This window comes from Manis javanica, chromosome 8, assembly GCF_040802235.1.
Source record: "Manis javanica isolate MJ-LG chromosome 8, MJ_LKY, whole genome shotgun sequence".
NCBI lineage: Eukaryota > Metazoa > Chordata > Mammalia > Pholidota > Manidae > Manis > Manis javanica.
This window is the reverse complement of record NC_133163.1, coordinates 123,942,481-123,964,393: the sequence shown is the minus strand read 5'-3', so window position 1 is coordinate 123,964,393 and position 21,913 is coordinate 123,942,481. Positions and strand designations below refer to the sequence as shown.

Genomic DNA, 21,913 nt, shown 5'->3' with positions numbered 1-21,913 from the left:
GGCTTGTTCCTCAAGGCAAAATATTTTTCCAGGTACTGTATTATTTTCACCCAAATCTCTAGCCTTTCTCCGTGTCGGCGGCCGGACAGTCCGCGTGGACGGGGCGTTTCGGGCGGGAACCAGCTGCCGGGAAGGGCCGGGGCGTGGCCAGCTGGGGGCGTGTCTTCCGGCGGGTGCGGCGGCGCAGCGAAGGGCCGGCCCCAGAGCGACTGCGCCGGCAGCGCCCCGCCCCTCCGCCGTGCGGTCGGCCGCAGCGCTCGCTCGGGCCTCGGCCGGTAGCCGCTCACTCCGCGCGCCGCGTTCCCTCTGCGCTCGCGCCGCTCCGCCTGCGCGGCCGCCGGCCCCCGTCCTTCCTCCGTGCGGGCGGCGCGATGCGGCCGGGCGCCGGGCCCGCCGTGCTGGGGCTGCTGCTGCTGTGCGCCGCGGGGGCGGGCGCCGGGGACGCCGAGGAGCAGCACTACCCGCAGGGCGAGCACCGCGGCGACTTCGACCGCGAGGCGCTGCTGGGCGGCCAGGTGAGGCGGCCGGGCCCCGGACGGCGGGCGCCGCGGGCTTTGTCCCGTGCGGGGCCTGGCCGGGGCGGCCTGGCAGTGGGGACCAGGCGAGGCTCCTCCTACTCTCGGGGGGACCCCGAAGCCCCTGAGCCGGGAAAAGAGAACGTGGCCCCGGAGCCGGACCCTCTGCCTTACCCGCCTGGGTGATCCCTGGGTGTTTGGGGGCCCGGGGACCTGGAGAGCAGCTTCTCCCCGAAACTCCTCGGCAGGGGAGGCTTCTGGCAGCCCTGTTTTTCTCCATCCGTTGATAGCGATGCTTGATATCCCTGTGTATCGCTTCTCCCCCAAAGGAAGAAGTCGATGAATATGTTAAACTCACCCCCGAAGAGCAACACAAAAGACTGAAGTCAATCATAAAGAAAATTGACTTGGACTCGGACGGCTTTCTCACCGAAAGTAAGGACGTCCTGCATAACAGTGGAGCCTTGTAGGAGATGCAAAAACAAACATGGAAGCAGAGGTGTCCGTTGAGTGTAGATGGCTAAGTGTTCCAACAAGTTAGGGGTACCGTTGGGGGGGGGGCATGAAACCTTTGGACGTAGGGTACCAAGTAAAACTCGGAGATTTCTCCAGGAATAAACATCATGGACCCTACATGGTATGTGAAGTCATACTTGAGCAAACACCCTATTCCTCACATGAATTTTATCAATGTCAACAGTATGATTCATTTTAGAGAAACGTGTCAAAAACGATCTTACGGCATTAAATGATTTATTGCTCTTTTGATACATGCTTCCCATGAGCATTTTAAGTATTTGCTTTTTTATAAGCAAAAAGAAAAAGACTTGTTGCTGTGAATTATGTTTATCACAAATAATTGCATCTGGTAGGGGCATTAGAATCATCTTTACAGCTCTTTTTGTAAAAATGAAAGGTACCAGAGGGGTAAGTGCCTTTCTCCAATGAATTGCAAAGCCAGGACTAGAATCCAAATCTCCAGCTCTTAATTCAATTTTTAGTATCCTTCACTTAAAAAAAAAGAATCTGCTCTTAAGTAGGTTCTCTAGTCAGAAATGAAATGCACAGATTATCAAAAGAATATTCCAAATAAATTGCTGTGCAACTGTCTCTTCTCATTGCTTTACTCAAGCAGAGAACACTATCAACATTCCACGTTGATCCTCCAAAAACCTTTAGGAGCTAGTTTGCTGTAACTCTTAAATGCTGCTCAGCATCTAAGAAATAAAATTGTTGGAGAGAGAATTGTAGACCAGTTGATAGATTTAAGATGTTTTGTCAGTAAAGTATTTACATCGGTACCCTCAGGAATATTAAGGTTCTGGTTCCTTCTTAAAACAAACAGTAAAACCTTCACAGACTCTAGTTATCCAATAAGAATAGGTCTGTCTTAGGTTATACTACAAAGCAAACGAAACAAGTGATTTTGGAAGAACTTGATGGTACCTGTCTGTAAGGGCCTAGATAAAGTTCAGATATTTAATAGTAAACTTTTTAAAAGTTGAAAGCTATCTTAATTTTGACAGATGAGAAAACAAAACCTGGAGAGGGTAGACTTCCCCATTATGGTGGAACGTAAGTGGGAATCCAAGTTTCTGGTCCCCGTTCGATTCTGTATTCTGTCAAACCATGATGGTCTCTAAGTGAACTGGAAGAAACCCTCGTTCTCATTGAGAGATCCTTCAGGGATTTCTGCTAATTTGCACTATTAGGGCCAGGACTAGATTCAGGTTCTTGAGAGATGACAAAATTCAGTGAAAGGAGTTTGGCTTTGAAGCCAAACATAGGTTTGAATCTGGACTCTGTTAGTTATTGTGAGTCCTCAGTTCTAAATCACAACTTCCTGAACTGTAAAATAGTAATTATAATTGCTTTGTTTTCAAGATTAGAGACAACATGTCTAGAGGACCTGATATATAGTAATTGTGCAATACATAGTTGCCATAATAATTAATATTCGCCCCTGATTTAGTTTCAGAAGGGAAAATGTCATTACTTTTCTGTTCACCTGACCTCCTTAACAACCAAGAGGGGAGTACCACACTTTAAAGCAAATGGTGTATTACCTTTAAACCAAATGGTATACTCCTGCTGTCTTTGCAAGTATTCATGTTCTCTATTCCCCTTTTTCCTATAATTCTGCATATTAAATACCTCTATAAATAGATTTTTTAGAAGTGTTCATCTAAAAGTGGACCATTTGAGACTTAGAAACTTTCCCCCATATCTTCAGGTACCAAGTTAAGACAGCTGCTGCAACAAGGGGGCATAAATCATAATTGCTACCCATAACTTTGTTAAAATGTCATCCAGATGTTTTACGGCATGTGAGAGGGAATATACCAACCATAATGGTTCTCAAACTTCAGTCATTTGAATACTTTTCACAATTTAGGCCATATCTACTTGCCATCTCTTATTTCATTAATACAGTTTTAATTTAACTCAATATAAAATTTATTTTAAAGGAAAACTGTTAACTTTCATAAATGAAAAACACTACTTTTTCCAATATATTTTAAAATAAATAAGTAGTTATTCAAATATTTGTGCTTCATGAGAGATCTCTAATGGTTATCTGCAATTTTTTAGATAGAATTTTATTTAAGTCAAGTGCTATTTCAGCCAATAGGTAATTCATTTAACATGTACTTATTGAATCAGGTACTTCATAGGTATTTGGAGTACCTCTCTGAACAAAACATACCTAAAATCTTTGCACTCAATTTACATTCTATCTAGATCACATATTATGATATTCTTAAGACTCCAAACAGCTCTCCTCACCTCCTATTTCTGTGATTACAACTAGACCAGTTCTCAACTCCGTATTTGCAAACACACAAGGGTTTTTGGGTTGTTGTTTTTTTTCTATTTGAGAAGGTTTAGAAATCCTCACTCCTGTAAGTATCAGAATCATTGTCATTTCATTTACTCTGGGAATTTCTCATAGGTGAACTCAGTACATGGATTCAAATGTCTTTTAAACATTATGCTATGCAAGAAGCGAAACAGCAGTTCGTTGAATATGATAAAAACAGCGATGGTAGCGTGTCATGGGATGAATACAACATCCAGATGTATGACCGTGTCATCGACTTTGATGAGAGCACTGCTCTGGATGACGCAGAAGAGGAGTCTTTTAGGCAGGTGGGCACATGTTTAGGAGCCGTTCCTTCCAGGTATATCAGTCCGCCTCACCTTGCACGAGTGAGCGCAAGGGGTTGAGGCCATTGACCGGATCGCCCTGTTCTCTAGGCAACACCTGTTCCACGTCAGTGGTCATCTTCATGGTTTCCTTTCAGGCATGATTTAGGACTCCTATTCTTAGCTCCCTACATTATCCTTGCATCTTTCTTTCTTAGCTACATCATTTGCCTTAATTTCCAGAGCTGCTTTTTTAGTGTATTTTGACTATGTGTCCCAATATTTTAATTTTTTGTGTTCTTGAACAGTTTTATATTATGAAGAAGACTGCAAAGGCCTATTCCCATTTTTAAACACATAGCTTTATATAAAATAACTTTAAAAAAAATTTCAACTCTGATAAAATATACATAAGGTAAAATTTGCCAGTTTAATCCTTTTTAAGTGTGCAGGTCAGTAGTGTTAAGTAATTCATGTTGTTATACAACCAATCTCCAGAACTCTTCATCCTGGAAAAACTAAACCTCTAAACCCATTAAACAATAACTCCCCATTATCCGAACTCCCAGCTGCTGGCTGCCACCATTTCTACTTTCTGTCCCTGAATTTGACTAGGTACCTCATATAAGTGAAATCATACAGTATTTATCCTTTTGTGACTAGCTTATTTCACTTAATGTCCTCAAGGTTCACCCATGTTTCAGTGTCAGAATTCCTTTTTAAGACTGAGTAGTAGTCACTGTGTGTATGCACTGTAATTGTTTATCCACTCATCTGTTGATGGATGGTTGGTTTGCTCAACTTTTGGCCATTATGAATAATGCTGCTTTGAACATAGGTGTACAAATAGTCTTTGAGACTGCTTCAGTCTTTTTGTTTGTATATCCCCAAAATGGAATTGTTGGATCATACAGTAATTTTATTTTTAATTTTTTGAGGAACTGCCCTATTATCTTCCATAGCAACTGCACCATTTAAAATAACTCATTTTTAAAGATTCACTATCACTATGAGTTCTGTTGTGTCTCATGATTTAATTTGTTGAAATATGTGCTCCTTGGTCAAGCAGAGCTGAGGAAGATCGTTTTTATTTAGGAATTAATGGGAATGTATTAAGTCTTTTAACTTAATAATTAGGAGGAACTCAAGACAACTACAAGCTTGAGAAATTGCTATTTCAAACACTTTTGTATTTTAAAGGTAATGTGAAAGACTTTTTTAAAAAATCATTTTATATGTGAAAAAAATACCAAACACCTTGTTGCAAATTGTTATTTTCCCAATTAATAGTCAAAGGTACTTGGAAACATTTGAGCCTCCATCCCTCCCTTAACTTATCCCATTACTAATGTCTACCTGTTAGTTTTTATTGTGGCCATAATTTATCATTGTACATGCTATTTATTTTAGAATCTTGCTGGCCACTTGAACTCTATGAGCCACCACTGATAACTCAAAGTTGGTTGTTTCTCTGCTAAATTATGCAATGCCTTGCATATGTCATCTGTGTGGAGGTTAAGGGTTCCGGCCTTGGAGCCAGTCTGCCTGGCTTTACATCCAGCTGTACCACTTAACAGTTGTGTAGCTTTGGGTAAGTTACTAAACCTCCTTATGCCTCAGTTTTCTTCTAAAAGGGGATAAAAATAGTACAGAGAAACAGTAATAAATAGTAGCAGCTAGATTGGTAAGCAGGTCTCTGTTGATTAAAAGAATATTGTTGAAGAAAGCATGTATAATTTACATGTTAATACTTATGTATAATTAGCTTTTAAAAATTGTTGGAGCATTTGTTAACTATATCAGCTTTCGATTAGTTAAGATCTCATTTTCAGGGGAAAGATGTATCCTCTGTTGCCCTTTTTTTCCTCCTGATTTGGGTCTTCATCTTACAGCGGATTAAGAGTGTAAATCTATCTTTTTACTGCTCGGTGTTAAAAAGTAAAGAAATGATGCTAGTGAGATTGGAGTTTTGCCTGTTTACTAGGTACTCTCCTTGTACTGTTGAAATTAATTCATCTTAAAACTATCATTTGAAATCTGAGACTTTCTCTGCCAGCAAACAACAGAGAAGTTAAACACAGTATTTTTAAATCTTACTAAAATTAGACTGTAATTGTGTTCTTTTTTTAGTCCATCAAAAAATAAAAAATGTGTGTGTAGTCATTTTTCTTTTTTTTTCTTTCTTTTTTTTTATTATGGTACCAGTAATATACAATCACATGAGCAACATTGTGATTACTAGATTCTCCCGATTATCAGGTCCCCACCACAAACTTCATTACAGTCACTGTCCATCAGCAAAGTAAGATGCTATAGAGCCACTACTTGTCTTCTCTGTGCTGTACTGCCTTCCCCATGCCACCCTGCTACATTGTGTGTGCTCATCATATTGCACCTCAATCCCCTTATCCCTCCCTACCACCCCACCCTCCCCAGTCCCTTTCCCTTTGGTACCTGTTAGTCCATTCTTGGGTTCTGTGAGTCTGCAGCTGTTTTGTTCCTTCAGTTTTTTCTTTGTTCTTACACTCCACAGATGAGTGAAATTATTTGGTACTTGTCTTTCTCCACTTGGCTCATGTCACTGAGCATAATTCCCTCCAGCTCCATCCATGTTGTTGCAAATGGCAGGATTTGTTTCTTTCTTATGGCTGAATAATATTCCATTGTGTATATGTACCACATCTTTATCCATTCATCTACTGATGGACACTTAGGTTGCTTCCATTTCCTGACTATTTTAACAGTGGTGGGATAAACACAGGGGTGCATGTGTCTTTTTGAATCTGGGATCCTGCATTCTTAGGGTAAATTCCTAAGAGTGGAATTCCCGGGTCAAATGGTATTTCTGTTTTCAGTTTTTTGAGGAACCTCCCTACTGCTTTCCACAATGGTTGAACTAATTTACATTCCCACCAGCAGTGTAGGAGGGTTCCCCTTTCTCCACATTCTTGCCAGCATTTCTTATTGTTTTTTGAATGTTGGCCATCCTAACTGGTGTGAGGTGATATCTCATTGTGGTTTTACTTTGCATTTCTCTGATGATTAGCGATGTGGAGCATCTTTTCATGTGTCTGTTGGCCATCTGAATTTCTTCTTTGGAGAACTGTCTGTTCAGATCCTCTGCCCATTTTTTAATTGGCTTGTTTGCTTTCTGTTTGTTGAAGTGCGTGAGCTCTTTATATAATTTGGATGTCAACCCTTTAATGGATATGTCACTTATGAATATATTCTCCCATACTGTAGGATGTCTTTTTGTTCTACTGATGGTGTCCTTTGCTGTACAGAAGCTTTAGTCCCACTTGTTCATTTTTGCTTTTGTTTCCGTTGCCTGGGGAGATATGTTCATGAAGAAGTTGCTCATGTTTATGTCTAAGAGATTTTTGCCTATGTTTTTTATTTTATTTTATTTTGGTATCATTAATGTACAATTGCTTAAACCACATTATGGTTACTAGAGCCTATGTTTTTTTTCTAAGAGTTTTATGGTTTCATGACTTACATTCAGGCCTTTGATCCATTTTGAGTTTACTTTTGTATATGGGGTTAGGCAATAATCCAGTTTCATTCTCTTACATGTAGCTGTCCAGTTTTGCCAACACCAGCTGTTGAAGAGGCTGTCATTTCCCCATTGTATATCTAAGGCTCCTTTATTGGATATTAATTGACCATATATGCTTGGGTTAATATCTGGACTCTCTGTTCTGTTCCACTGGTCTGTGGCTCTGTTCTTGTGCCAGTACCAAATTGTCTTGATTACTGTGGCTTTGTAGTAGAGCTTGAAGTCAGGGAGTGTAATTTCCCCTGCTTTTTTCTTTCTTTTCAGGATTGCTCTGGCTATTCAGGATCTTTGGTTGTTCCATATGAATTTTAGAACTATTTGTTCCAGTTCGTTGAAGAATGCTATTGGTATTTTCATAGGGATTGCATTCAATCTGTAGATTGCTTTAGGCAGGATGACCGTTTTGACAATATTAATTCTTCCTACCCAAGAGCATGGGATGAATTTCCATTTATTAGTGTACTCTTTAATTTCTCTTAGGAGCATCTTGTAGTTTTCAGGATATAGGTCTTTAACTTCCTTGGTTAGGTTTATTCCTAGGTATTTTATTCTTTTTGATGCAATTGTGAATGGAATTGTTTTCCTGATTTCTCTTTCTGCTAATCCATCGTTAGTGTATAGGAGTGCAACAGATTTCTTCTGTGTATTAAGTTTGTATCCTGCAAGTTTGCTGAACTCAGATATTAGGTCTAGTAGTTTTGGAGTGGATTCTTTAGGGTTTTTAATGTTCGGTATCATGTCATCTGCAAACAGTGACAGTTTAACTTCTTCCTTACCAATCTGGATTCCTTGTATTTCTTTGTGTTGTCTAATTGCCATGGCTGGGACCTCCCCAGTACTATGTTGAATAAAAGCGGAGAGAGTGGGCATCCTTGTCTTATTCCCAATCTTGAAGGAAATGCTTTCAGCTTCTCACTGTTAAGTATGATGTTGGCTGTGTGTTTGTCATGTTTTCTCTTTATTATGTTGAGGTACTTGCCCTCTATACCCATTTTGTTGAGAGTTTTTATCATGAATAGGTGTTGAATTTTGTCGAATGCTTTTTCAGCATCTATGGAGATGATCATGTGATTTTTGTCCTTTTTGTTGATGTGGTGGATGATGTTGACGGATTTTCGAATGTTGTACCATCCTTGCATCTCTGGGATGAATCCCACTTGATCATGATGTATGATCCTCTTGGTGTATTTTTGAATTCAGTTTGCTAATATTTTGTTGAGTATTTTTGCATGTATGTTCATCAGGATATTGGTCTCTAGTTTTCTTTTTTTGTAGTGTCTTTGCCTGGTTTTAGTATTAGAGTGATGCTGGCTCCATAGAATGAGTTTGGAAGTATTCTCTCTTCTATTTTTTAGAAAACTTTAAGGAGAATGGGTATTATGTCTTCTCTAAATGTCTGATAAAATTCAGTGGTGACTCCGTCTGGTCTGGGGGTTTTGTTCTTGGTTAGTTTTTTGATTACCAATTCAGTTTCGTTGCTGGTAATTGGTCTGTAATTGGTTGTATTTTTCTAGAAAGTTGTCCATTTCTTCTAGGTTATCCAGTTTGTTAGCATATAGATTTTCATAATATTATCTAATAATTCTTTGTATTTCTGTGGTGTCCGTAGTGATTTTTCCTTTCTCATTTCTAATTCTGTTTATGTGTGTAGTGTGTGTGGTCTTTTAAATCCATGTTCTTGGTGGGTTGGATGATGTAATAGACAATGGTGTTGAGAAGAAAATCTACACTTTAAAGAGACACTTGACTCATCCATATAAACTGCTTATGATCAGTTTTTCTTTAAAAGATACCTGGTTCTAATGCTGTGTTCTCAGCTGTGGTACTCTGTAAATGTAGATTGTAAGACTCTACTTTTTAAGAATGAATTAAATAGATCTTAGTAGCCTAAAGGATTAATGGATCCCTAAAATGAATAGTTCTCAATAGGAGTTTTATTGCTTATTCTTTGACAACGCAGAAATATCTCTGTACATGAAGCTCTAATCATAGTACTTCATGAGAATTTGATATAAACAGCCCCATGAAACTGGATATGGGGTATAAAGATGAACCCAGAAACAGTTGCATTTTTCTTCAAAATAAAAAATCAAGGGTAAAGAATGAATCAGTCTTGAAGTTACAGAATAAACGTAGTAGAAATAATCACAAAACATAATTGGATAGCTAAATAAATTTATAATTTTCTATGTGCAAGCCTATTAGAAACAAAAATTAATTTAAAGCCTGAATTTTATCTTATTTTTTGGAGGTTTCCATATAGAGAATAGAGATAACCTGGAATGATGACCTTCTCAGGCTGTGAAATGCCTGAAAGAGCATTTCTTTATGATATGATGAACAATTATAGTCGTACTTTTAAGCAGGATGATTAAAGTTTGGGACTTAATTGGCAAAAGTGCAGTTGCTCTGACTTCTAAAGCCAGCAGCGCTGAATGTGTGTGCATAAGCAATATTCATTTATGTAAGATATAATCAGAATTAAAGATCTACACTTCTGGTATCACAGATTATATATATTTCCTCATGTAAAATCGTTAGTCTACCAAAAGATGGCAGTTTTGTTCTTCCCAAATTTCTATTACACTATAAAAATGATTATGGTAGTTTCTTTTTACTACTGTATGTAGCACTTTCTCCCATCCACCAGCATACAAGGGTTTTTATCCAGAAGAAAAAGAATGTTGAGGTTTTATGAAACTGACAGTCTTTTTTGTTACTATATTTCACAGATTTGCCACTTGGAAAAAGCAGGCTATGTATTGGCTTAATATGAGTAGCTCTTACTAAATTGTGTTCTTACAATGACCATGAATAAAACATTTTAAAAATCTCATCGTTTTATTTTTTAAAAATCAAAGGTAAGAAATGTGATCCAAAACGACTTACTTTTCTTTTTCACCTTTTTTTTTTTTTTAAAAGAAATCTCAGCTTGTTGAAAGAGACCCTTTCTTTCCATAGGCAGATTTGGCCAAATTCAACTCTTTCTGCTGAAACACAAACCTTTTTGCTCCAAAATGAAGAGTTCTTTCATAAGGAAATCTAAGCACTTAGTATTTTGAGTAGTGGTTTTTCAAAAAGAATTTGATCAACTCAAGAAAGTACCTCAAGTTCTTGTTTGTCTACTTTCCCCCATATTAAACCTGAACATAAAATGTAAATTATTTCATCTAGTTACTTAAAATTATGAAACATTAAGTTAAAAGGACATACCTGTAAATAATTCTTGTTTTTCTTTTCTGTCATGATTGGGTGAGTCTACCTGGGTGGTGGAATCTGGATGGTTTAAAAGATGGATTCTTCTGGGGAAGAAGTGAGCTCCTCTGTAAATCAGTCATTGTAAAAGAACTTTTTGGCAATGACTCTACCTAATTTTTATTCTAGAAAACTGAAAAGAGCATTTCTTTTCAACAGTGAAACACATAAACTAAAACATTTGAAATTGTGCTTTTTAAAAAATGCAGTTTAATACACATCAGTTATAGAAAGTAAAGTTATTCCCAGAAATACTCAGAATTTATGTAGAATAGCATTATTGCACTATTTACTTCCAAGGCTCTTGATTATACAGAATTACCTTTGAGAAATTCATTAAAAACATCCTTGGTCCAGTAGCTGCTACTTGATTTATTACTTGAGCTCACTTAAAAAAAAAAAGATGGGCATGAGAAAGCAGATAAGGGTGTGTTTACCCTCAAAACAGGCCTGTTTTCAATACATTTATATGTGAGCATACAGAATTAGCACTGTAAAGAGCCTACTAAGAATAGACTTTAAATATTATGAACATATACCAAAAGTATTCTCCTAAGATGATTTTCTGAAATCTGTTAACATTTTTGATAAGTCAGTTCAAGACCAGAAATAATTTGAAAATGGCAAACCAAGAATTAATATGTAGTATAAATATATTGCTTTTAGGACATTCAAAAATACATTGAGTTTGTTAAATAAGATAGTGTGTGGTACTGCAGAAAGTACAGAGCGTCCAAGTTCAACATATTTTAGCTGTACTTCTGATATCCCTTTTAGTCAATCATTTAATCTCAGTTTTACTGTCAACAGTAATATGTAACATTTTAAAAATACTTAAGGTTTACTAATTGTTTGATAGGGATTCTTATTCCGGTTGCTTACTGGAGATTTTTTATCCCAGTTTTATAGTTGCAGAAACTGTAGAGGTAAGCAGTTTGCCCTAAGCAACACATAACACAGCCAGCAAGTGGCATTGCTGAAATTCAGATCTGATTCTCTCTGACTCTAGACCCATGTCTCTTATGCTGTTTCTAATAAATGTTACTTGCCCAACCTTCCTTCAAAAGGGTGAGGTGGAGATAGGCTTATGTTTGAAAATGTATTTCATAGTTCACAGTGTGTGTGTATTTTTCAAAGTATATTTGATAATGTTATGGATGAGACCTTTAAACATGTTCAATATTTAATTTTCAAAGCTTCATTTAAAGGACAAAAAACGATTTGAGAAAGCTAACCAGGATTCAGGTCCTGGTCTGAATCTTGAAGAATTTATTGCTTTTGAGCACCCTGAAGAAGTTGATTACATGACGGTAAGGAAAAAAAATGTTAAGAGAATTATTGAGTGGCCAAAACTTTAAAACTTGTTTTTACTTAATCATTAAAATGAATTATATAGTAACCAGAATTTTAAGAGACAGAAGATCCAAAGTTCTCCCCAATTTAAGATTAGGAGTGGGAAAGAGGGTTTGGGAGGGTAGAGGAGGGCTTATTGGGAGGGAAAAGGTAAAGGACTGAGTTTTTTAATCTCTAACATATATGAGCAGCTATTTTCTCTCTTATAAACACATTGCCTTCAGCTTTCCTGTCCTTATGTAGCTTTCAGACTTTTCTGGGGTTTTTTTCAATGTTAGTAACATAAGAACTTCCTATTTAGTTTACAGCACCACTTGTGAAAACTTTTGACCTGGGAAAATGTATCACGTTTAGTAGATCCTTTTTCATAGGGCCTTTGTGCAAGGTGCAGCTGCTAATGATAATATTGCTTTTGCAACTTTAGGCATAACGAATCCTCTCATCCCTTTAATACTTTAAAAAGTACCAGCTTTTTGAAATTCTTGTTGAATTCTAGGTTTAAATCAATAAACACTGATTGAACTGTACAACTTGGCAAGCTTCTTGAGAGCAGAAACTGTCATTGGTTGATAAAGATTAATATGATAAATAACCTTAAAAATAGATGAAGCATTTACATTTATATTGAGGTCCATTGCCTGCCGATAGCCTTCAGTTGTGTGGCTTGATTCTCTGGGTGTTTCAGGGAAGGAAGGTATAGCTTTATGTTTAATGGGTCATGGTCAGAAACTGCTGTCTTGAATAACAAGACTGCAAATATAATTTTCTCCATTGCTCAGTGACAAGATGCCACCATTAGTACCACTTCTCTTGCCGCAGAGGCTTCTGATTTCTCACTTGGCACAAAATACCTGACCTAGTTTTAGAACAGTGCTGGGTACAATTTGTGGTAAGTGCCAGAATTAAGTTGAGACAAGCTAATTGAGACCTTGCATGGTAGGCAGGGATTTGGGGTCTTGATTATCTGAGTAATAAGGACCCATTGAAGACCAAGGAGGGGAATGACCAGTGAAAGCAATGGAATAGTTCAGGCATTATGTGATGTGGCCCTGGAGTACGATGTGGTAAAGTAATAAAACAGACTTGAGCAGCACTTTCAAGAAAGCCTAAACAGGAATGTTACCAACAAGTATGGGAAGAGACAGAGATGACTGAGGTTTTGAGCTTGTGTAATGATGAAAAACAGTGCCATCGATAGAATGGGGTGTGCACGATGGGGAAGGATGCTGTCTATGCTGAGTTGGAGCCGATGGCAGCACATATGATGTGTGACCATAAAGAGGTGTCTCATTTAGAGCAGCTTCATTCATTCCTGTTTACCTTAATTGTTTTTGTGTGTCCCTTTTTCCCTTTAAGGGTATATTTGATACAGGGAAAGGCAAGGATACAAGAGCAATTAAGTGATTCAACTTTGTATTAAAAATCAGAATTTAAAGATACTTCATTCATGTAGTTCTAAAAAAGTTCTTTTAACCATGGCAATGTTACTGAAGCAAATCTGTTGTTTCGCAAGGGGATTACTTGAATGGAGAAATAATCATTATGAGCAGTGATTCCTAACCTCTGTTGGATCACAGGCTCCTTTAAAAATAGGGTGCAAGCTGTCGACTGTCCCAGAAAAATCACATATGCTCACACACACACAATACTGGATTATAACTTCAGGAGATTTTCATATCTTCTCTCTAAAACCAACTTTGGCTCTCCACATTAAGAGCCCCTGATTTCTATATATAAATCTGTAATGCTTGACTTTTTAAAAAACTAACAGCTTGCATTTTTTATTTCATACAGATGTAGGTGAGCCCCCTGGGTTTGGCTAGCATTAGAGATTTTGGAGAATTACAGTTGTGATGCTAGAATCCAAATGGAAAGGTGTTTACAAGGCAGCAGGTAGTGAGGACATGATAGCAGTAGCTGTAACGTATCGGAAGCTAGGCAAGGCTGAAAGGCAACCAGGATGTAGGGAGTTCAGGAAAGTCCTGGGGACTTGAATGTGTCTAAAGGCGTAGGAGGAGTCGATGGAGAAGAGACTTGAGACTTTGGAGAGTCCAGAGTTAAGAGTTGAAGAAAATACTCAGTATTTGGGGAGGTATGGGATCCAGGAAGACAGTTGAGGGCTTCACCCCAGGGAAGAGGGAGAGCAAGCCTTAACTCCTGAGACTCAAGAGAGGGGTGAGAGGAATAGGCGTAAAAGTAGAGTTAATTAAAGGTGAGGATGCAATGCTCGTAAGCAAGCTTTTCAGAAGATCTACCCCATGTTTGGAAAAATAGGAGCATGTTTGCCAAGAGTGTTGGAGAGAGGTACGGTGAAGAACAAAGAAAGAATTTTCAAGAAAAAGCAGCAGTAGAATGTGGGTTAGGGGACAGAGACAGACTTGCAGGCTGCAGTAAGAGCCCACTGAAACGGCAGAAAATAATTTGTAAGGACTAGATTTATATTTTTGTATCTCTCTTTTAGACTTTATGATTCTGGAATAGGAAATGTGGGTCTGATGTACAGGTGGGGACTGGCATAAGAAGAGGGTGCGAGAGGAGGTGACGTGGGAAGTACTGAAGCAGCCGGCCGTTGAACAGACCGTCTTGGGTCAAGTATACGTAGAAAGGGTGTAACCATCGGGTTAGAGAGGAGGATCTTACCGGTTTGTTAAGACCAAGGAACAGATTTGGGGGCAGTTTGGGGGTGAATGGGGTAGACATGGTAGAAGAGGAAGCAAAGGGCAGGACCTGTAGGTGCACAGGGATCTAAGATAATGGTTCTCTTTTAGTTGTTGGAGGGAAAGGTGTTAAAGAAGGGTAGTAAGAAGTGTCATTCTTGAGAAGAAAGGGAATCTGCAGAAAGTAGGATGAGTTGCAGCGGTGGGTGAGGAGGGCAAAGTGGGATTCTTCTCAATAGCAGAAGCTTAGGGTTGTCGAATTTAAAGCTGGTTCTATTTGGGGTTTTATTCCTGCTCCTGCATTCCAGTGTTTAGGAAGACTGACTTGGAAGTTACAGACATCCAAAGTGACAATTCCTAAATAAATTCTGTAGTAGAATCGATTCAGATGGTGGTAGGATTGAAAGTTTTGTGACTCATTTCTTTTTATGAACATGCAATAGGAATTTGTCATTCAAGAGGCTTTAGAAGAACATGACAAAAATGGTGACGGCTTTGTTAGTTTGGAAGAATTTCTTGGTGACTACAGGCGGGATCCAAGTAAGTAGCTTAGGGGTAAGTGAGAGGAGGGGGGAAAAGTGGAATCAAAGGAAAAAGAAATTAAAACAGTCCTGCTCTTTGAGGGCTCTTGTTTGACAGAAGAAAATGGAGCAAGAACTGTGCTTGATTTCTGTTTGTACTGCCTAGTTAAATATACAAGTGAACTAAAGGGACTCAGTACCTGAGGATGCTGTCTTGATCACTTTTAGTTTCACGTCTGGATTCAAACATTTTTCTCCCTTTTCAGACAAATGTAATTATCAGTTCAAATGGGTGAGAAAGGTTGGTATTTAAAACAAAACCCTACACCTTTGCATGTAGCTCCTAGAAAGTACTATTATAAATAGTGGTGTAGACAGTGGAAAGAGGCTTACCGAGTGTTTGAAATTTGAGTTTGTGTATGCAGCCTTTTCTATAAGCAGCTGCCTTTTTCAAAATTGTTGTTTAAAATCATCATTTACTGTGGATGCCACTTTAAAATCACACTGCACTATTTTGTGAGTACATATGAAGCTTTATATAGTCACATGATGTGCATAAAAGCATTACCCAGGCCAAGTATAGGAAAATGAGATGTTAGAATAAGCAGTTAACAGAATTAGTGTGTGATGATATGCAATGATCTTAAAACTGAGTCGTTAGGAATTATGGGTCACTTTTGGAAATTACTATATGGTTTGTACTTCAGGACTTTTCAGCTAAGTAGTTCTATTTCAGTTGGCTTCCTTTATGTGGTTTTAAATTCATTTTCTTTATTCTAGCGATATACTAAAGTTCTCATTGGATGCATGTAATAATCTTGTGTGTATTCATTGTGGGTTTTACAAACATTTGTATGTATATGTATTTAGCAGCCAGTGAAGACCCAGAGTGGATACTTGTTGAGAAAGACAGATTCGTGAACGATTACGACAGAGATGCGGATGGCAGGCTTGACCCCCAAGAGGTGTTATCTTGGGTGGTACCCAATAATCAGGGCATCGCACAGGAGGAGGTGAGTATCACAGAGTGACCGCCTACCTGCTCTTGCCTGGAACAAGTTCAGTGCTATTGATAGGAAAGGAAGTTCAAAATCTTAAGCCAAAGGAAGAAGGAGTGGAGTTATTTTAGGATTACTGCATCGCTATTTCTTAATTTAAATCTATGAACAGTTTTAGATTGCCAAGGAGACAAAAGTTGAGATTGTATCGTATTAATTTGATAATACAGTAAATGTGAAAGTTTTTACGTATCTACAGGGGCTCCAAGTGCACTGTATTAGCGTTGCCTGAGTTGGAGGCTCCTGAATTGGATCCGAGTGGTGAAAAGGCAGAAGCCACAAGAAATCAAGAAGGAGGAAACGAAAAGCCATAGACACAGAAACAGTTACAGTGTGTAGTATTTTTGGATACTTAGACAGTCATAAGTACCTCGCATACCTGAATGGTTTTGACACATCAGAGCACATTAAAACTGAGTATCTTGCTGAAAATTCTTATTACACTTGACACCTGTTTTTCATTTTTATTTTTCTCATTTTGCTTTAAAGGCTCTTCATCTAATTGATGAAATGGATCTGAATAACGACAGGAAGCTCTCTGTAGCGGAGATTCTGGAGAACCGCGACTTGTTCCTGAGCAGCGAGGCCACCGACTACGGCAGGCAGCTCCACGATGAGCGCCTCTACCGCGACGAGCTTTAGGCCCCGCGGCCCGAGCGGGCGCGGGCTTCTGTGGTCTGTCACCAGCTTTACTTTTGTGACGAAATATCCATGTTATATTTTACACTTTTAAGTCTTACCACAGTCAAAATGATCTTAATGTAGGTTACAATTTTGGTCTTTTAGAAGAAAAACTAAATAAAAACCTGGTATTTATTGCAAAACATTGAAGAAATAATACGATATTGTGCCATATTACAACTAAGTATCTCCTAATTATTCCATCTGTTTAGTACTTACTGTGTTGTGGAATATTCTAGTTCTATTTCCATACTTGAAAAAATGAAGGATTTTAGAGATACCTGAACAATATTATTTAAGTAGTATGTGACTGAGCTATCAATTTTTGTTTTGTTTTAAGTAGATTTAATTTGGAAACTGACAGGACATTTTTAGATTTAGCATTTTGTTTTAAAACCTTTAAGGGAACCTTTAGAAACACTTATAACTCACATATTAATGTTGAGAAGTTCTACTTAATTTTAAAATGGTTTCTATAAAGGGTTTTATTGTATGAAATAGAACTTTATATTTTTGCATATGTATAGACAATAATTATATTTAATGTGTTAACTATGGTATTATGGTGTGTGGAATCTGATATTGTCCAGGACTCTTCATTTTTGCCTGACTAAAAGTGAAATGTCCTATCTTTTTCATATGTTTGTTTGTTTTTCTTTACTCTTCCAAATAAACCTTGAATTTAGCATAGGTTTTGTTGTGTTATACATTATCCCTCATCTGATCCTATATTTGGATAATGAGCGTTCTCAAAACTTAAATCATTCTCACTGCATACTTTTTTTAAAATAAAAGAATCTTGTTTGAATGTAAACCTGACATACTACAGTTGCTGTTGTAGCAAATGTGGTTTTGCTGTATGTATGGGGCTAGAAATAATCATAAGAATTACACAGGGTGAAATCCTCAGAGCTATGTTATCACCAGGAGAGATAGTATCAGCTGCATTGAAATTCATACTCGATAAGCATCTGTCCACACCTAAATGGTCAGTTTTAACCTTATACAGTAGGCCAACTTATTTACCTTTGAGGGTAGTGAGAAAGTAAGGAATAAGTTTTTTTCTTAGCTCTGATCCACAGATAGTTTTTCATTCTCTTTTCTTACATTACTTTTATTTGTGGGTGCAAAGGTCAGCGACGTGTACTATTAATCTTTTTCCAGACTAAAGCTGGCTCTTACATAGCACACATAGTATTTGGGGGCTCGACAACTCCTTATGAGTGTTTGAAAAGAGCTGAAAATCTTTTTTACTTTATCTGCTTACCTCTCTACTGGCCCCATCTTTGCTGGTGTGAGGTGTGAATTCAGATTGTACACTTACACGCTTTAATGATGACGTGCTTACTCTGGCATCAAAAGTACATGGTTTTCATTTTAACCTACAACACCTATCATGTTATAGCAGTTTAAAAATTAAAGATAAACCATTATCACTCATCTGTTACTTGTCAGCCTTACTGAAGTTGGGGTATTTCTATAACCTGTTTGATTAGCATACTAACCATTTGTTTTCCTTACTAGATTCTTCAAAAACTACCAGAATTGTTAGGTCATCAGATACTGATTTTATTTTAATGAGTTAAGAGTTAGCATTCTACATGCAGCCTTGATATCATGCTGATAAAACAATTTGGGTGACATTAGTAGTGTTCACCAGTATCCTTTTTCCTTTCGCTCCTGGCATAAAGAAAACTGTACTTCCCGGCCCCCTTGCAGGTAGACAGTTGGACAATGGCTAGTTCCAGCCAGTTAAACCGGAGTGAAAATAGCACACGTCACTTCCAGACCAGGCCAATGACAAGCCCCATTTCCTTTGCCATGGCACTGAAGAGGCCTCAGTTGGAATGGTGGAACCACCAGATCAAAGTGACCTTGATTTCTGAGTGACCACATGAAGGTCAGTTGGACCCTCAGTGCTTCGCATGATCAAACTCTTATTATGTTAAGCCACTGAGATTTGGGGTATGTGGTGTGTGTGGGTGTGTGTTTGACCACAGGAGAGCCCAGTGTATCCTGGGTAAAGATTTAGTATTAAACATTTACTTTAGAAGCATATAGAGAAAAAGAATCATCTTCTTGAACATAGATTCTGTATCTCTTACTAAGCTAAATAAAAAAATCTATTCCTAAGTTTTTTATTTGGATATTTTAAATAAGCCTCTTTAAAAATAAGTTTTATTTTTATAATAGAGTTAGAATCTAATTTGAATGTGTCATTAAAGCATGAGAGTAAAAATAGAATGATGCTTTCTGAATTATTGGCTGATTCTGGCTAACTTAGAAGAAAACGCAAAACTCTTGAATATAAACAAGCAGCTTCTTCATGAGCACATCTCCCCAGGCAAGGGAAACAAAAGCAACAATGAACAAGTGGGAGTATGTCAAACTACAAAGCTTCTGTACAGCAAAGGATAACACCATCAGTTGAACAAAAAGGCATCCCACAGTATGGGAGAATGTATTCCTAAAGGACATCCAATAAGGGGTTGATAACCAAAATATACAAAGAGGTCACGCACTTCAGCAAACAAAAAGCAAATAATCCAATTAGAAAATGGGCAGAGGAGCCGAACAGACAGTTCCCCAAAGAAGGAATTCAGATGGCCAACAGGCACATGAAAAGATGCTCCACATCACTAGTCATCAGGGAAATGCAAATTAAAACCAGAATGAGATATCACCTCACACCAGTAAGGATGGCCACCATCCAAAAGACAAACAACCAATGTTGGTGAGGATGTGGAGAAAGGGGAACCCTCCTATGCTGCTGGTGGGAAAGTAAACTAGTTCAACCATTGTGGTAAACAGTGTGGAGTTTCCTCAAAAAACCAAAAATAGAAATACCGTTTGACCCAGAAATTCCACTCTTAAGTATTTACCGTAAGAATGCAGGAGCCCAATTTGAAAAGACAAATGCACCCCTATGTTGATTGCAACACAATTTACAATAGCCAAGAAATGGAAGCAACCTAAGTGTCCATCAGTAGATGAATGGATAAAGATGTGGTACATATACACAATGGGATATTATTCAGCCATAATAAGAAAAAAAATCCTACCATTTGCAACTACATGGATGGAGGTAGAGGGTATTATGCTCAGTGAAATAAGCCAGGCGGAGAAAGACTAGTACCAAATGATTTCATTCGTCTGTGGAGTATAAGAACAAAGCAAAAACTGAAGGAACAAAACAGCAGCAGACCCAGAACCCAAGAATGGACTAACAGTTACCAAAGGGAAAGGGACTGGGGAGGATGGGTGGGAAGGAAGGGATAGGGGAAAAAGGGGCATTACGATTAGCACACATAATGTGGGGGCGGGCACGGGGACAGCAGTATAGCACAGAGAAGGCAAGTAGTGACTCTATAGCATCTTACTTCGCTGATGACAGTGACTGTAATGGGGTATGTGGGTGAAAGTTTGATGAGAAATATTTAATTGACAGTTTCAAAGTATCTCCGTGCAAATTAACTTTTCATTACAAAGACAACAATGATAACTTTATAGCTAAGAAACGTGGTGAACGTCACCTTAATGAAGCCATCAAAGTTAACATCACCAACACTGGAATAAACTGCTTTGGAAAATAGTCTGGCAGTGCCTTAGAAGGTTAAACGGAGAATTACCATGTGACCCACCATTCCATTCTTAGGTATATACCCAGAGGAAATGAGAACATATATCCACACAAAAAGTTGTGCAATAATGTTCATAGCAGCATTATTTCAGAATAGCCAAAACCATGGAATCAATACAGATGTTCATCAACTGATGAATGGTTAAATTAAATGCTGTATATCATACGTAATGGAATATTTAGTCAGCCATAGAAAGGAATGAAGTGCTGGTAGTTGCTATAACATAGATAAACCTTGTAAACATTATGCTAAGTGAAAGAAGCCAGTCACAAAACACCACATGTTATATGATTCTACTTAAATGAAGCCGACAGAGGTGGCAAGTAGATGAGTGGTTTCTTCGGGCTGGGGAGGGCCATGAGCAGGGCCTGCTAGGTACCTGAGTTCTCTGGGGATGCTGAGAGTGTTCTGCAAGGAGATTGTGGTGGTAGTTTGCAGAACCCCAAAATACTAAAAACTACTACTGAATTGTACACATAATGGGTTAATTTTATGGTATGTGAATTATATCTTAATAAACCCAATTTAAAAAAAAAAAAGAGCTCATGTGAGTTCCCAGCCAGAGAAGCACTCCACAGCACGCCTCACTAGCCAGTCAGAGTGAGCCCCAGAAGAATGACACACCTGGGAGAGGAGAGGGTCCTCCCTGAAGACGGCCATCTCTGCACCCCTGCCTTCCTGTCTCTCCTGCTGAACCAACGCCAGAAAGGAGCAGAGGGCAGAGGGAGGGGGAGCCGCCGCCAGGCACTGGGCTGGCACTGGGCTGGTGTCGGAGGGTGGACCTGGGCTTCAGCCTCTCAACAGCATCGCGATCCTGGCAGCTCCTTCCTGGAGTCAGTTCCTCGTCAGAAGGCTAAGGAGCAGGTCCAACTGTGGACCTTTACATTTCCTTCCAGCTTCCACACTTCTGCCTGCTTTATGCGGCAAGTTGGAATTGGAGTGTTTTATTTTAGATGTATTTATTGAAAAGAATTTTATATTTCCCATTTAATTAAGAAAAAGTTAATGAAATTGCTTTGTGGTTATGACTTTATTGATTTCCCCACTCCACTTCAGTAAGTTTCCTGTACCAGCCTCTCAGGGGACACACTAAAAAATAAGACACGACATTGTTTTAATTCCTTAGTTACATAACCAGTTTCAATGTGGAATATGATTTAAACAGGCAGGAAGAAACACCACCTCTTTATAAAAGAAATTTGTAAGTTGAGATGATGGATTTAACAATTTCACTTTCAAAGACAAAAAATGTCCGAATGTTTAAATGTACATGTTATTTTTAAAAACTATTACAAGCACTAGATGAGCTACTAACAGTTTTGGGTGTGCGATTTCAAATGCATCTGTGCTGATAACAAAGACTCCCTGCCTCCCTTTGCCTTCCTTCCCTCCTTTCCTTCCAACAACCATCTGTTAGGCCCCGACTGTGAGACCCAGAAGAGGGCAGCTGCCCCGCAGCACAGGTCACAGTGTGAACGGAGAGCCCTGGCATTGTGCAAACCATGTCCCTGCTAGGGGCTGGGATG

The 21,913-nt window shown here is 38.6% G+C and overlaps 1 protein-coding gene across 2 annotated transcripts; it reads left to right on the top strand.

Annotated features, from left to right (window-relative positions):
* The first annotated feature begins 224 nt into the window (after positions 1-224).
* On the top strand, positions 225-17,432 carry RCN2 (reticulocalbin 2). Of its 2 annotated transcripts, XM_073212223.1 has the most exons (7): positions 227-515; positions 845-950; positions 3,469-3,665; positions 11,673-11,786; positions 14,930-15,026; positions 15,878-16,020; positions 16,555-17,432. In XM_073212223.1, the coding sequence occupies exons 1-7, from the start codon at positions 372-374 to the stop codon at positions 16,705-16,707; spliced, it is 954 nt and encodes a 317-aa protein (XP_073068324.1). In that variant the 5' UTR covers positions 227-371; the 3' UTR covers positions 16,708-17,432. The 2 variants fall into 2 exon arrangements, with proteins under 2 accessions (XP_073068325.1, XP_073068324.1); XM_073212224.1 differs by lacking the exon at positions 11,673-11,786 and having other exon boundaries at positions 225-515.
* Positions 17,433-21,913: the final 4,481 nt, after the last annotated feature.

Coding starts and splice junctions, on each gene's coding strand:
- RCN2 (XM_073212223.1), top strand. CDS start 372: ATGCGGCCGGGCGCCGGGCCCGCCGTGCTGGGGCTGCTGCTGCTGTGC. Junction 951..3,468: donor GGACGGCTTTCTCACCGAAA/GTAAGGACGTCC, acceptor AATTTCTCATAG/GTGAACTCAGTACATGGATT. Junction 11,787..14,929: donor AAGAAGTTGATTACATGACG/GTAAGGAAAAAA, acceptor AACATGCAATAG/GAATTTGTCATTCAAGAGGC.